Source organism: Brassica napus, chromosome C8 (assembly GCF_020379485.1).
Source record: "Brassica napus cultivar Da-Ae chromosome C8, Da-Ae, whole genome shotgun sequence".
Lineage (NCBI taxonomy): Eukaryota > Viridiplantae > Streptophyta > Magnoliopsida > Brassicales > Brassicaceae > Brassica > Brassica napus.
In genome coordinates this window covers 23001706-23018036 of record NC_063451.1, presented here as the reverse complement: position 1 = coordinate 23018036, position 16331 = coordinate 23001706, and the positions used below count along the sequence as shown (strand labels likewise).

Here is a 16331-nt window from a genome sequence, read left to right as displayed (position 1 = left end):
ATCACATATTAGGTTTTATAAAGGTCAATAAAAAGCTTCTTTAGAAATAGTTCTTGAAGTATGTATAAACTTTAACGAATCATTTTCTAAACCTAAAATCTGCGATGGTAATTTTGGAGAACAAAACAAAATCATGGTAATATTTAGAATGACCATATAGGTAAATCAATATTTTTTTGTGACGTGTCTTGAATTAAAGTAAAAACTAGTAGAATCCTTTGAATCCATAATGTGGCCTATATATATAGACGTTGCGTTTGTTTCTCATGCATCTTCATTAAGACCAAATAGAGACCCTCCTTCTTACTTACATAGTAGTAACGTTAACCAAAAAATTCTTAAGCCATATTTTACCATAAAATATGGATTATTCCGGGCACCTCGAGCACATGCTCTGCAAGCATGGCGGAGACGATGACGTCAGCTTCGACCAAAACAGCTTCGGTGCGGCCGCAGCGATAGCCTCGAGCGAACAAATTCTGACGTCAGCCATCGATTCCATGAAGCTCAACCAAGTAGTTCACCTACAGATTGCCGATTTGAGCCTCGGAGCCGCAGGCCACACGTTTTCCGCGGTAGACACGGTAGTTGAGGTGTTAAGGCGGAAGCTGGCCATGATTAACGGCGGAACCGAGCCAGCGTTTGAAGTCTTCTTCTCCGACCTGCGCCCTTCGAAGGACTTCACCTCGTCGTTTCGACCGTTGGAAGACAGAGTTGACGGCTCGGGGAAGAAGTACTACTCCGCTGGCGTTTCCGGCTCGTTCAGTTGGAGGCTGTTTCCGAAAGGAGAGCTCCATGTTGTTGTGACGAGTTCCTTACAATGGCTCTCTCGGGTATATCTTTTGATTTAGTTTACTTTACTCACTTCTTGATGAATAAATAACACATAGTATTCGAATATTTTATGTAATTAAAAATGGCTATATAATAAAACGAAGCTTCTAGTTGATTGTTTATTATAAATGAAAATATACATAGAAATACTAGTTGAAACTTAATATAAAATCCATTAAATGTTAATGAACAATATATAAAAACAACAATTTATAAAGTCAGATTATTCCGAACCAAAAAGTGTATCATTATTTCATTTTTGGATATGATAGATACCGAGAAAGGTGATGAAGAAAGGATCGGAGCGATGGAATAAGGGAAGGGCGTGGATTCAAGGAGCACAGAGAGAAGTTGTAGAGGCATACGCGGAGCAGTCAGACAAGGACTTAGTCCAGTTCTTGAAATGTCGGAAAGAAGAAATTATGGTAGGAGGAATGTTGTTTATGTTGATGGCTGGTCGACCTTCTGACTTAGAGAGTCAAGTCAGTGATGAATCCCGTCTCAAGCTCATTTTCACAACTTTCATGGATCAAGCATGGCAAGATCTAGTAGATGAGGTAATAAGGGCCCACCCTGACGTCATTAACCTTTTTAATGCTCTATATTATGCTCACTCTGTTTTATGTTTTGGTTAAAATTATACTTTTGTAATATTAAAAAATTTCTTTTTAAAAATAAAATATTACTAATAATATAAATTTTAAGTGAATTAACTATATCATAAATGATGCAATAAAATATTATGTCAACCTATTTTTAATAAAGTTAAAACTATTTCTAAACCATCAAAAATTTTATATTTTGAAAAACTAAATCTCTTCTAAAACATCTTACATTATGAAGTGGAGAAGTGTATGTATGAAATTGATATTTTCATATTTTGGTGACTTTGTAAAAGGGTTCAATAAAAGAGGAGAGAAGAGATGGTTTCAACATTCCGGTCTACCTTAGAAACACAGAGGAAGTGGCGGCTGCGATAGAAAGTTGTGGTGGTTTCAAGATAGAGAAGATGGAGCTATTGAAAATAGATGACCCTATGAATGCTAGACAGCAAGAGTTTATGAAAGATCCGGATTCATACGGTCGAGCCATGGCTAATTTGGTTCAGCTGGTCTTATAAAGCCAATGGTTGAGAACTATCTCGGTCCTGACCTAACCAGCAAGTTATTCAAACGGTATGCAATTCGAGCTGCTAACAACAAAGAATTTCTCACGAAGAATTATTTCTATCATATGATCGCTGTTTCAGCGATTCGGGTTTGAAGTTAGTTAACTACCTAGCATGTCAAAGTTTATATATACGATATCGTTTGACGGATGCAAGATGAAATAAGTGATTATATTAGACTGAAACCATTGTATTTCAGATATATTATAGATTAATAGTATTGTGTTGTGTTGTCCTTTACGTTATCTCTACACGATGCGTTGATGCAATCATGCCATGCATACAATACAAAGAAGTGCGCAAGATGAAATAAACCGACACATCAATTACAATATACAGTTCGGCTTTACTAAAATTGGAAAGGCCTATTAGTTCAGTTGGTTAGAGCGTCGTGCTAATAACGCGAAGGTCACAGGTTCGAAACCTGTATAGGCCACTCTTTTTAAGTTTTTGACTTTTTTTACGAAACGTTTCGTGAGCCTTAAACGTCGTCGCCCTAGCACCTATGTCAAATATTTAGAAAAAGTTGTATGTAGATATCAAGAGTGAAATAAACGCGGCCCACCAAGAAGATATCCAACCCTTACTAATACGGCAGCGTTTCAACAAGCGTATAGATTAGGGCTCCTACAAAAAGTTTTCAGCGTCGTATATAAATATACTTCTCTCCTTCTCATATTTTTTTATTAAAACGGTGAAGTCATATCTCGCCTGGTAACTCTATAACTTCCACGGATTATCGTTTTCTTTCTTAGTCCTAGATTCGAATGTTGTGTGATATAGCTAGTACTCGTTTTTTTTTTGAATTTTTAGAAATATTGGTGGAGCAATATGGTGGTGAGGATGATGAAAGAAATCATCCGGATTCCCATTGATTTCCTTACGGGAAAGATGTGATCATAAACCAGCTACTTTTGACTCATCACCATTCTCCCTTACTTTTTTTCCCTTTGTTATAATCACTCTCTGATTCATGTCCTTCGTTGTCTGCTTAGATTGTCGGTTTGGTTGATGGTCTCTATAAAATTTGAAATATATTATTGGTATCTTGTTGATGGTGAGAGATGACGAAAGAAATCATTCGGATTCCCATTGATTTCCTTAGTGATATATGTGATCACAAACCAGCTACTTCTGATTCATCATCATTTAAACGATCCGTCTCCTGTTTCACTTTTCAGAATTCGATTTGATTTTGTCAGTATCTTTGAAGTGGCCAGTGATGCAAGAAAATATTTGCTACTCTTGATGAAGAACAACACGTTGTTATTCAATTGATGATTGGTTAACCACCAAGATCTCTGAGGCCTACTCTTCTTACTCTACACTAAGTTTAATTAATCTGTTTTGCCTTAAACAAGCCATTTGTTTTTGTTTAGGCGGCTTAATTTATTTAATTCTAAGTTAGATTGGTTCAATATATTAATGAACCGAACCATTGGTTGTGTTCAATTGCGATATCACTAGCTCAGGCTAAACTGTTCGACCCTTTTGTACCTAAACAGAACAAAATCATTTTTTCTTTTTTGAAATTTCCTCAGTAAAACTAAACGCGAAGTGAACCGAACTAAACTGTTAGAAGAGTAATACGGTTCTAAGGCCAGTTTTGGAAGTGAACCGAACAATAATGGCTAAAATTAGTCTTGGACATGCTGTCCGTTCGATTAAATATTAAACCATACAAAAGGTTTGTTAGGAAGTGGTAAAATACGGTTCAGTTGATATGAATGACATTCCGTTGTGGAGAAGCGAAGAAGGAAAATTTGTAAACAGATTCTCTACTAAGAATACTTGGTTACAGTTGAGATCATCAAATATGTCCTTGGAGAACATGTGTATGGTTCCTCTGGTCTACTCCGAAACACTCTTTTATGCTCTGGATTGCAATGAGAAATTGAATGCAAACATGGGATAAAATGCAAGCTTGGAATGCCTCTATAAACATTGGTTAAGGGGATTCTAAATAATGATTTCACCACTGGCTGGAGTGCTATTGTGACTAAGACTTCTGGTTCGAGCTATCCTCTCATAGAAATGTTCCTTATCCGATACTCTCTGCAGGCAGTAGTTCATAGTGTTTGGCGGGAAAGAAATTCAAGGAGAGGAGTTTGCGCACTTGATTTGGCATAAGAGATGTTCAACTCCCTCCATAAATGATATAAAGTTTTATTCTTTATAGTCATTAGAGTACATAAATAAAAACAGGAGCACTAGATGTAACACAGTTTTGTTTGAATATAATTTTACATTCATTCGAAAGAAAATACGGTTCAGTTTAAATTCATGGAATAGATAAAACATGGTTTGCTCACTTTTTCTTAATTTGGCAAGTCTAGTATAGTCAGGGCCAAATGTAAAGATAATCTGTAAGCCTAATTAAAACAAAAAAAGGAAGTTGCAAGCCTAATAAAAGATAAGAAAAAAAAAACACTTGACGTTGGTTACAAGTTTCATCCCAAGAGTTATCGCTCACGGTTCAATCATTCCATGAATAATCAATCAAGAGTCTCGTAAGATAAGATTTTGTTTATATAGAAAATTATAAATAAGATCCAAGTCTCGTAACATAAGATCTAACCACAACTTGATCAGTGACAAAAATTTCTTGGTCCAACCGTCTGGCTGTCGGAAAATATTCGGGTATTTTTCTCTCGTCCCATCTTATTTCTTCTTCGTGTTAACAATCTTCATTCATTCAAATTGTTTGCGTGAATCGCAAATGTTCAAAACGCCAATACAACAACTCACGTCCCATATTTCTAAAGAGAGAGAATGAGTGAGAAAGTGAACCCCTGGTTCTCGCCTGAGCGCGTCTCCGGCCTGATTCCTCCGCCTGTTACCTCTGGTAGCGTCCCCCTCCTCCCCCCTCCTGACCCTCCCGACCCACTCTCACCCCTATTTCCCGCCTTTGACTCCCTCTTCCCCTCCTTAGCTGCTGCTTCTGCGACAAAAAAAAAACAAACTTCTCCTTCATCAGAGACTGCTTCCTTTGTCGTAGGATCCAGCATTACCAGCAGCAATGTTGGATCTGCAATAATCCAGACTAAATCTGAGATTGTTGAAACTAGTATTGTTCATGTGAATAGTTCAGTAGATACTTTTCAAGGTTTCACTATCCTTCCTCCCAAAAAATCCAATCCATTACCACTGGAGCACTCTCTAGCTTACAAAAAACTAAACCTTCTAATACAACACCACCAAAACCACCCCGCAAAACTTTTATCCCTCTTCCTCCTCGCCCAAACACTACCCCGTTTGAAACCCCATCGGACCCAAACAAATTACCCCCCTCTAGTTCCTCCTAAATCATCAGAAACATCTACTATGACATGGGCGCAAAGAGCTAGCCCCATTGTTGACAAGTCTTTGAAGCGCCTAGCTCCAAAATCTTATTCGGAAGCAGGCATTCCCCAAGTGATAGTACCTAATGAAGTTTTTCAGAGAAGTGCAGAGATGCACAAAGAGTTCATTGTTGGATCCTTTCTTGCGAAAATGCCTTCTTACCAAGCAATCCAAAGTGTTCTCAATTTTCTTTGGGGAAAAGGTCAGAAACTTGACATCAGGACCAACCTGCAAGAAAGAACAATTCTCGTGAGAATCCCAAATGAGTTTATTAGGAAGAAAGTACTGGCGAAGAGACTTTGGTATGTAGGAACAACAATGTTCCAAGTCTCATCGTGGACTTCATCAAAGGAAGCAGCTCCAATCGATCTCTCTGCTATTCCTCTTTGGGCTCATCTGACTGGTCTACCTCTTGACTTTAGAGGCCTGGAAGGACTCAGCTTTGCAGCAGGGTTAATAGGAGAACCTAAAGAAACGGACGAGTTCACGCGAAACCTCACTGATGTCAACCTTGCACATGTGAAGGTTGAAGCAGATTTAACTTCGCCGCTGCCTGACCTTATTGAGCTCAAGAGATCAAGTGGTGAAATCTTCCCTATTTCGGTTACGTATCCCTGGACCCCTCCAACCTGCTCTTTCTGCAGTCAGCTTGGCCACATTCAGAAAGACTGTCTTACTGCCTCACAAGAAAACTTACCACCTAAAACTCAGCCCCAAACCTGAACCACTCCTTCTAATCCAAATCCCTCTTCTACTCTGATACCTCCCTCTGACCCAAATCCACCAGCTACTTCCTCTGACCCAATCCCACCAGTTATTACCTCTAACCCAATTCCGCCAGTGACCCCTCTTGCTCAGAATCAGAGCATTCTTGCGACTCATGAAAATGATTTTGAAACCGATCTAATGGAGATTTTATCACCGGTTCGAGTTTCTCCTACTCCTGTTTCTTCTGAAGTTTTTGAGTTCCCTACTCCTGACCTTCCTCAATCTTCATCTCCCCTCCCTTTATCACCCCTCTCTTCATCACCCGAGACCCTTTCTATTGCTTTCACCTCCCAGCCAGCTGAAGCCCCTTTTGTTGTAGCTCTTACTGCCCGTATACCTAGGAGAGATACCCCCTTTAAACATAAAGCCACTAACAAAAGACCATTATCCTCCCAAATCCAAAAAATCGCCACAGTAACCCTTTTGCCACTCTTGACCCATCCCTTTTTAACTCCACAAACAAACCCCCTCCATCCAAACTCGTCCCATCTTGCTCTATCAAATTCCCAACCCTTATTACCTGCTGATCATGTTGGTTCTCTTCTACCTCAAGAGGAGAATCCGAGCAATCATCTATGAGTTACAAAGCCTTTTTTGGAATGTCTGCGGCCTTAATGACCCGGATAAGCACAAACCATTTATAGATTGGTTGGCCCAAAGTAAGGCCACTTTTGGTGCTATTTTGGAGACTCATATTAAGGAACTTCAGTTAAACCACGTCATGTCAAGAACTTGCTCCAATTGGAGATACTTTTCTAATCATACTGCTGACCCTGGCGGCAGAGTAATCATCATATGGAAGGCTCCTGCTTCTCCTCGGTTGCTTCACCAAACTAGACAATCCCTCACATGCGAGATCAGTATCGGAGGAGCTTTCAAGTTCATCATGACTGCGATATATGCATCAAATCTCCATGCTGAGCGCACTGATCTCTGGGTGGATCTATTGAATATTCAGCAATTGTTCTCACTTGACTCTGTTCCTTGGATTATTGGTGGAGATTTCAACCAGATCCTCCACTTCTCTGAGCATTCCAACGCATCTGTAAACTGCTATGATCCCCCTATGACCATGTTTCGTGATACTCTCTCGGATCTTGGTATCTTTGACCTGAGATACAATGGTCCTCTCTTCACTTGGTCAAAAAAAACCCCACTGGTCCAATAGCCAAAAAGCTTGACCGCTGTTTAATAAACCAACCCTGAATCTCAACATTCCCCCATAGCCTTGCCACCTTTTCTGCTCCTGAAATTTCGGACCACTCCCCTTTCACCATAGACCTGGCTGTCGCCCTACCATCTTCCGGAACCAGGCCCTTCAAATTTTACAACTACCTAACCAAGCATCACCTTTTCTACCAGACGGTTTACCACGCATGGAATCATGCCGGAGACATTGCAATGGATCTTGCTCATCTGAGTGTAAAACTGAAAAAAAATAAAGGGAGATCTTAAAAAGCTTAATCGAGAGAATTTCTCAGATATTCAATTGAGAGTGAGGGAAGCTAACAGTTTACTACAACTTGCGCAGTTTCAGGTATTGACACAACCCACAGCTGCAAACATGTTAGAGGAAAAACGATTACAAGAAAGATGGGAATTCTTACGAACAATAGAGGAAAGCTATTTTCGGCAATGCTCAAGAATCAACTGGCTGAGCGAAGGAGATCATAACACTACCTTCTTTCATAGGCTATCCCAAGTGCGCAATGCCATGAATTCTATCTGTTGCTTCACTCTTGCTTCAGGAGAAACGATCTCAGACCCTGTACTGATGAGCACTCTAGCGGTTGGACACTTTCAGCATCTATTTTCGGCCCTGGTTCAGTATGCAACACCAACAACGCCTTCCTGGATCCAGTCTCTTACTTCCATTTGTTGTTCTCCTGAACTAAGCAGCAAAATGATCTCTCCCCCTCAGGCACCAGAAATCGAAAAGACAATTTTTAAATTGAATCCCAATAAGTCACCGGGGCCGGATGGGCTTACCTCAGGTTTCTACAAAGCGGTGTGGTCGATTCTGGGGTCTGAATCTCTGGAATCCAATCATTCTTCTTCACCGGCTTCTTACCATACTCCTCAAATGCCACCATTCTAACACTGGTCCCAAAGCATAGTGGAGCTTCTGCAATATCCGATTACAGACCAATAGCTTGCTGCAACACCCTGTACAAGGCCATTTCCAAGCTTCTTGTCAAACGTCTTAAGCCATTACTGCCATCACTGATCCTGCCGAATCAAACAACTTTCGTCCAAGGAAGATTGCTAGTTGAGAACACAGTATTGGCATCAGAAATAGTCCATGGTTATCACAAAGATAGAGGGCCAAAGCGTATTACTCTAAAGATAGATATTGCTAAGGCTTTCAATACCTTGAATTGGGACTTCCTTTTCAACTGTCTCCAAGGACTGGGCATCCCGATCTTGTACCTGCGTTGGCTTCATGCGTGCGTCACATCCCCGAGCTTCATGATTGGTTTCAATGGATCAGTACACGGGTACTTCAGAAGCACAAGAGGGCTTAGACAGGGTGACCCCCTCTCCCCCTATCTCTTTGTCATCGCCATGAACTGCCTCAGCCTGATGCTAGACAAAGCTGCAAATGAAGGGAAATTTGGTTATCATCATCATTGTAAAGAAACTAAGCTAACTCATTTGTGCTTTGCAGATGATTTACTTATCTTCTGTGAAGGCACACTAGACTCGGTCAAAAATATCATGGAGATCCTGAATGAATTTGCTGCAGCTTCTAGCCTAACAGTCAGCATCCCGAAAACTTCCTTCTACTCTAGCGACCTGCCACAAGAAGAAATTGGTCAAATAGTCACAGAGATTGGATTTGCTCATGGTCAGCTACATGTGAGATACCTAGGAGATCCTCTAGTCACTAAGAAGCTATCCTTGGCTAACTATGAGCCTCTAATCCAGCAAGTCAAAGGAAAAGTAAATAGCTGGAGCGCCAAATCACTATCTTTTGCGGGCAGGTTACTCTTAATAAACACTGTCCTAGCTGGTATTTCTAACTTCTGGTGCTCTACTTTTACTATCCCTAAGCAGTGTATAAAAATCATAAACTCTATATGCGGGGCTTATCTCTGGAAAGGATCGGCTGAAGGACACTACACAGCTAGAGTATCTTTGGAAACAGTCATTCTACCAAAGGAACAAGGAGGGTTGGGATCAGGGACTTACACATCTGGAACAAAGCTTGCTCCATCAAGCTTGTCTGGCTTATGTTCTTCCGGGCGGGTTCTATATGGGTGCTTGGTTTCTTAAAAATATTCTTCGGAATTGCAGGAGCAACTTTTGGACATTAAAGGAGAAACAATTATTCTCTCACACTGTCAAGAAAATTCTAAGAAAAAGGGACTTGACTCAAAGTAGAGGTGGGGAATGGAAAAAGCACTCGGTTTTGGACAGACAATTGGAGCCCATTTGGTATGCTCCAATCGTTCTTACAACTTGGTTCCACAACACTTGGCACAAGACCAACCTCGACAATCTCCGATCTCTGTATCAACGGCAACTGGTCTCTGCCTTCACCGCGATCAGACGGTCAACTTGCTTTGCATACCTATCTCACTACGGTCAGTCTCTCGGAACTACAAGACAAAACAATTTGGTCACCTCTGGGAAAGACAACATAAAGCTACTCATCAGGTATGATCTACTCCCTCATAAGGGATCATAAACCTGTTGTTGCTTGGGCCCGTGCAGTTTGGACTTCCAGGGGCATTCCAAAACACAACTTCTTCACTTGGCTAGTAACTCTCAATCGCTGCCCCACAAAGGATCGAATGATTAGCTGGGGATTCCAAACTGATCCAACTTGTGTGCTCTGCAATTCTGTTCCGGAATCAAGAAACCATTTGTTCTTCGACTGCAACTACTCTTACTCGGTTTGGAACACTCTAGCAAGGAAGGCTAGGACACCCGCAATTAGACAATGGAGCCTATCAATCACTTGCATGCAAGGACTCTCTACACCGAAGCACCACCGACTGCTATCTCTCCTCACTTGGCAAGCTGTGATCTACGCACTATGGCTGGAGAGAAACTCTAGAATTCACAGGAAGGAATACCGAAGCCAAGACTCCCTTATCTCTTCCTTAAACGCACAGATCAAGAACCGGATATCTTCGATCCGTCAATCTTCTCCAGCGCTCTCTTCCTCAATGATGCAGACATGGCTAGACGATTAAGCTCTGATCATCGTTTCTTCACTCCGTAAAGCGTCTCACTTCTTTTGTCGTGGTTTACCTAAAGTTCTAAAACTATTGGGCCAGTCCCGGTTTGTATTGGGCTTAAAAGCTCTTCACTTTGTGCCTTAACAGGCTCCACTATATCATATATATATATATATAAAAGCCCTTTCTCAAAAAAAAAAAAAAAAAAAACAACTCACGTCCGCGTTTGAAACAGGTCGTATTCATTAAAACATAATTATCAAAATGGGCTTACTATTTTCCAGCCCAACACCTAAACTTCTCTACAAGCTTTTCCATTTTTGAAAAATAATTAAAAAAAAAGGCAAGGAGGCGGCAATAAGCGTAACCCTTTTTCCGATTACAGTCACACAGCCGTCGTCTCTCTTCTCCCACTCTCGTCACTCTGGCTTATTCGTCTTCTTCTTCCGTCTGGTAAAAACCTCTCTCCAAGCTCTCTAATCTTTACGAGCTTTAGGTCATGGTTAACATTGCAATTGCAAAGTTCTGTGAGCTTAGATTGTTGTTACTTAGCTGAGTAATCCAATTCTTGCGTATGATCGTTGTGATTTTGTCGTTTAGTGGGTGTTTTATCTTTGTGATTTTGATTTGAAATTTGAGAAATTCCACTGTGCCTGTTTTTGGTTCTGTTACAGAACCGAAAACATCTAGATGTTGAAGAAGATAAGCGTTTGTTTTTTGTTATTTATTTCAACATTGTCTGTATCACGCAGACTAGCTATTGCTTTAACTTTCTTGTTTGGTAAGAATGTTGCAATGAAGTTTGATATTTTGCGTGTACTGATTCTGCTTGTGTGGTTTTTGTAACCTAGACAGGTGTATCGAGAGAGCAACTAGTAGGAGATTTGCTTTCGGAATCGAATCAAAATCAGCGGCAACCATGGCAGCTGTAAGCATGTTCTTTTTCTAATCCAGGAGGCTTTTTTTTTTTCCCCTGTGTCATGACTGATCTGATTTTGTTTTGAGTGGTGTGACAGAATCAAGAATGCTCGGGAAATCTAAAACGCCAGCTCGAGAAGCTCTTTGATGCGTCTCTGAGATCAACGGTTCCTGATAAACCCCGTGTTAAGCCCGTCGTTACTACCTCCCCTCTTGATAGATCTGGAGATTACCAATGGTACTTGCTCCCTCTTTCACTTCATTCATATGAAAACTAAAGTTTCAGTTAAGTTGCTTACTTGTTTTGTTAGTTTAGATTTTTCACATCATATTGTTGTCTGCAGTAACAATGCAATGGGTCTGTGGTCCATGATAAAAGGAAAAGATTCTCAGTTCAATGGTCCTCCAGCTGTTGGAGAGGTTGGTGTTTTGCTTGGTTTTTACTCTTTAGAAATTTGTGGCTTTTGTATGCTCTCTATGTCTATTAACTCTTGTTTTGTTCTTCTTTTTTTTTTTTTTTTTTTCACATAGGCCCTTTTAAATAATTTACCTACTTCTGAGATGGTGGATTCAATCTCTTGCTCTGTTACTGGACCTGGATTTGTTAATGTAGTACTATCAACCAAATGGATGGCTAAGGTAAGGTGCTCCTGTTGTAATGCGTACTTGTATACTCATTTTCTAGTCTTCTTCTTGGCGTAATTTTTTTTTAATATGCAGAGTATTGCAAATATGCTTATCGACGGAATTGACACATGGGCGCCTGCTCCTCCGGTTAAGAGAGCCTTAGTTGATTTTTCCTCTCCAAACATAGCAAAAGAAATGCATGTTGGTCATCTAAGATCAACTGTCATCGGTGCACGCTCGCTCGCATGCTCGAGTTCTCAAAGGTTGAAGTTCTTCGCAGAAACCATGTTGGTGACTGGGGAACACAGGTAACTAACTGCTTGAGACCGAGTACTTTATTGTTGTATTCCAATATTTTATCAAAGAAATAAAAACCGTTTAACATTATGCAGTTTGGCATGCTCATTGAGTACCTCTTTGAGAAATTTCCTGATACAGATAGTGTGACTGAGACAGCAATTGGAGATCTTCAGGTCAGCGTCCTTACATCATATGGCCTTTCACGCTTTACAGTTCTTCTTATGTGCCAATATTGGCGTAACATGCTTTAGGTGATGAACTAAAGCAGTTCAGTTTTTAACTTTAAATGTCATCTGACAGTCGTTTTACAAAGAATCAAAGAAAAAATTTGATGATGATCCGGACTTTAAGGAAAAAGCACAGAAGGCTGTGGTCCGTCTACAGGTGATTAACATTTTCTCTAACCTGAATTATTGGTGCTTATTCTGTTTGGCAGTGTGTCAATATGCAGCTGCATTGGTTGCAAGATCTAAACTACTCACTTGCCTATATTATCGTTCTTCTGTGCAGGGTGGAGATCCTATCTACCGCAAGGCTTGGGCTAAGATTTGTGAAATAAGCCGAACCGAGTTTTCCAAGGTTTATCAGCGCCTTCAAGTTGAGCTTGAAGAAAAGGTAAATGGAAAAGATGGACCGATACTATATTATCTGATACAGAATAGAAACAAAAGATGTGCATTGATGGGTATACGTTGATCCATGACAGGGAGAAAGCTTTTACAACCCCTACATCGCTAACGTAATTGGGGAATTGGATAGCAAGGGGTTGACTGAGGAAAGTGAGGGTGCTCGTGTGATTTTCCTCCAAGGCTTCAAGATCCCACTCATTGTTGTGAAGAGTGACGGTGGTTTTAACTATGCCTCAACTGATCTGACTGCTCTTTGGTGTGTTATCTTTTCTTCTACCTGAACTTGCATATTGTTGACTAATGAATTGCCTGATGATGCTAAAATCTGCCTGTCCCAGGTATCGGCTTAATGAAGAGAAAGCTGAGTGGATTATATATGTTACCGATTCTAGCCAGAAGCAGCACTTTGATATGTTCTTCAAAGTAGGGATTGATTAATAATTTTATTGTTTTTTTGACGTGTCTTGCTTAAAGCCGCCAGGGGTAACTGTTTTAATCCTGTTACACTATGAATCAGGCTGCCAGAAACGCAGGTTGGCTTCCAGACAGTGATAACACTCACCCTAGAGTTGACCATGTTGATTTTGGTCTCGTCGTCAACGGGGAAGATCGCAAACGATTTAGAACGCGGGCTTCAGATGTAGTCCGCCTAGTTGATTTGCTAGATGAGGCCAAGACTCGCAGTAAAACTGCCCTTATTGAGCGTGGTATCTAACTTTGTGTCAGCGTTATTAACTTTGTTCAGTTATTGGGTGGTTTTATTCATCCTTTATATGTGGTTTCTCTGTTTAGGTAAGGACAAAGAATGGACTCCGGAGGAGCTAGACCAAACAGCTGAGGCAGTTGGATATGGTGCGGTGAAGTGAGTATTATTTCTTTTCTCGGTTTAGGGATTTTTTTTGTGATCAAAGCTGAACAAATATGATGATTTTTCTATAGTGGGCATTTTAATATTATCATGCTACTGCTAACATGCGATTTTGTATAATGTTATTTCAAGGTATGCTGACCTGAAGAGCAACAGAACGACAGGTTATACTTTCGACTTCGATGCCATGCTTAGTGACAAGGTAATGAAATTTGCTTGCTAGTTTACATATTTGCAATATGCAGTCACCTACACATGCTCTTATTGATACCATGTCATGAGCAGGGTAATACAGCCGTTTACCTTCTTTATGCTCATGCTCGTATCTGTTCAATCATCCGAAAGTCTGGCAAAGACATAGATGAGCTGAAAAAGGTATTTCATTTTTTACAGTTTTGGGTTTCCTCCTCTTGTATTTGTTTTATTTAATTTCATCACATTTTCATAGTTACGAAGACTGTTATAAGTTTTACCATAGGCAGTTTGTTCTAACGGTTCAACAACATGTGCCTTATTGCAGACAGTAGAGCTAGTATTGGATCATCCAGAAGAACGAGCCCTGGGGCTTCACTTGCTTCGATTTGCTGAGGTAACACAAGCTCATCATTGGATACTATTTTCAAAATCTTTTTTTTATTTTATTTTTGTGGGTAACAAGATTGTACAATCCATGTGTGTGAACAATTTGCATTGATTTGCAGACGGTTGAGGAAGCTTGCACCACCTTGTTTCCCAACGTGCTGTGTCTGTACCTCTACAGTTTATCTGAACGCTTCACCAGCTTCTACTCCATTCATCAGGTGTGGATTCTCGACATTCTACGTTTCTATTTAATATTGTGATGTCAGACTACATAATCTGCTACCATATTTCGATTAAAAGATGAGCTTTGTTACAGGTCATTGGTTCACCGGAGGAGGCAAGCCGTCTCCTACTTTGTGAAGCAACGGCTATAGTGATGAGGAAATGCTTCCCACCTTCTTGGAATCACCCCTGTTTACAAGATTTGATACGTCACTGTAACATTTTAATGACTTAAAAGACGAACGGTTTTATTTATTGACAATTTTTCTGACACAATCAGTTTGCAGATTTTGTGAATCATGAAAGGGTTTGAAGATTAATCTTGAATTGAAATGACTTGGAGATGTTATTGTGGCTTTCATGGAGATTGTGTTAATTTGGCGATGTACTCTTTTTGCCCCCTCTTATTCAAATGGCTTCCGCAGCTCTTGCATGACTTCATTCTTGATCTTCTCTTTACAAGATCGATCCATCAAGCAATGATATTTTTGCCTTCATAATACTTGGGAAGTCTTTTCTTGACATGGCTATGAAAATAAACTGTTAACAGTTCCCTGAAATAATATCACTCGATTAAAGAGGCATCAAAGTGAGATGACTCCCAAGTCCTACAATGAGAAAGAAAAAAAATACTCAAATAAATCATTGACAAGGTCTATCGAAACAGTAGGAGGACAAACGACACAAGCCAAAGGTCTACTTACTAATCGATTGTAATATATATCATTGACCATGACACAAGGCTCTGAAATGTTCTCTAATAAACTGTATTACTGAGTCAACGTCACTACAAAATGAGAGAACAAAAATATGATTACAAGAATGTTCAATCCTCTTCATCAATGACTTTAGTGCCAAGGCCACTAAGTCCCTCGGCAGGGATTTCAGCAACAGTGACAAGAGAGAAGAACTCTTCCTTTGCATCTTCGTCATCGTTTCTCTTGCGAGCAACTCGGACTCTAATCCTTCTAGGAGGACCTCTGATACCTCTGCTCCAAATCTGCTTGTTCAGCTTCGCATCCACTCTCACATCCTTTGTCCCCATTGCCTTCTCTGCAAACTTCCTTATCTCCTTGATCGCCTTTGGTGCCTTCTTCTTAAATGTACTGTTTAAGACACAACACGATTCTTACAAGTCAAACCCCAAGATCAGAACTTTCTAATTGTCAAATTCATGGCTAACGTGCCTATAAAGTTAAGTGCTTATAGCTAAAACTTTTTATGTTTCATTTTTTGAAGTCAAACCTCAAGATCAAAGCTTTCTACATTCACATTCATGTGTAACGTGCCTATAAAGTTAAATGCATGTTACACTTTTTAGGTAAAACCCCAAGATCAGAGCTTTCAAATGTTATATTCATGGCTAAGTGCCTACAACTAAAACATTGAACCAACAGAACAAGAACGGAACAGAAGAGTTTAGTTTAGTTTAGTAAGTTACCAGCTATGAAGGCGTCTGTGAAGGTTGATGGTGTACTCTCTGGTCACCACCTCCTCTTTCCTTCCCTTCGTCTTGTCCGACATTGTAATATGTCCCTGAGTATGTCGAAACACAAACTGGTTAAACTCAGATAGATGCTCTGAATAGCTGATCAGTAGGTAGATGAACCAACCCTAGTCGATTTAAGTGTCTAATCTTTTTCACTTGTAACGTCTAGCACTAAAAGTACAAGTTGTTGTTATCAATTCCTTTTGTCAACGCGGGCGTTTGGTCTAGTGGTATGATTCTCGCTTTGGGTGCGAGAGGTCCCGAGTTCGATTCTCGGAACGCCCCTTCTTTTAGAATCTTGTGTTTTGCTATTAGCCGTATAGAGTTTTACATATAAGAAATCAGCAAACTTAGAGAAACATACAAAGAGTTTAGTGTTTTTTTTAGTTGTTGTTAT

At 40.1% G+C, this 16331-nt stretch overlaps 1 protein-coding gene, 4 non-coding genes and 3 pseudogenes across 6 annotated transcripts; 7 read left to right on the top strand and 1 right to left on the bottom strand.

Annotated features, from left to right (window-relative positions):
* The first annotated feature begins 259 nt into the window (after positions 1 to 259).
* Positions 260 to 2242, top strand: LOC125591468 (annotated as a pseudogene). Its single transcript, XR_007327501.1, has 3 exons — positions 260 to 833; positions 1107 to 1391; positions 1733 to 2242. The product of XR_007327501.1 is annotated as a gibberellic acid methyltransferase 1-like (transcript).
* A 122-nt stretch (positions 2243 to 2364) lies between these two features.
* On the top strand, positions 2365 to 2438 carry TRNAI-AAU. The gene has a single exon. It is a non-coding gene; the product is annotated as a tRNA-Ile (tRNA).
* A 401-nt stretch (positions 2439 to 2839) lies between these two features.
* On the top strand, positions 2840 to 2925 carry LOC125592190. The gene has a single exon (XR_007328037.1). It is a non-coding gene; the product is annotated as a small nucleolar RNA R12 (small nucleolar RNA).
* A 134-nt stretch (positions 2926 to 3059) lies between these two features.
* Positions 3060 to 3145, top strand: LOC125592191. The gene has a single exon (XR_007328038.1). It is a non-coding gene; the product is annotated as a small nucleolar RNA R12 (small nucleolar RNA).
* A 71-nt stretch (positions 3146 to 3216) lies between these two features.
* Positions 3217 to 3311, top strand: LOC125592243 (annotated as a pseudogene).
* Positions 3312 to 10527: 7216 nt separating this feature from the next.
* Positions 10528 to 14806, top strand: LOC106429471 (annotated as a pseudogene).
* A 4-nt stretch (positions 14807 to 14810) lies between these two features.
* On the bottom strand, positions 14811 to 16297 carry LOC106429503 (60S ribosomal protein L31-3-like). Its single transcript, XM_013870248.3, has 2 exons — positions 15887 to 16297; positions 14811 to 15551 (listed from the first exon to the last, which is right to left on the bottom strand). The coding sequence occupies exons 1-2, from the start codon at positions 15967 to 15969 to the stop codon at positions 15272 to 15274; spliced, it is 363 nt and encodes a 120-aa protein (XP_013725702.1). The 5' UTR covers positions 15970 to 16297; the 3' UTR covers positions 14811 to 15271.
* TRNAP-UGG lies at positions 16148 to 16219 on the top strand. Its single transcript has one exon. It is a non-coding gene; the product is annotated as a tRNA-Pro (tRNA).
* Positions 16298 to 16331: the final 34 nt, after the last annotated feature.

Bases quoted from the DNA above. Each gene is read 5' to 3' on its own strand.
- LOC106429503 (XM_013870248.3), bottom strand. From the start codon at position 15,969: ATGTCGGACAAGACGAAGGGAAGGAAAGAGGAGGTGGTGACCAGAGAG. The intron at 15,552-15,886 runs GTAACTTACTAA...TGTCTTAAACAG, and splicing joins CACAGACGCCTTCATAGCTG to TACATTTAAGAAGAAGGCAC.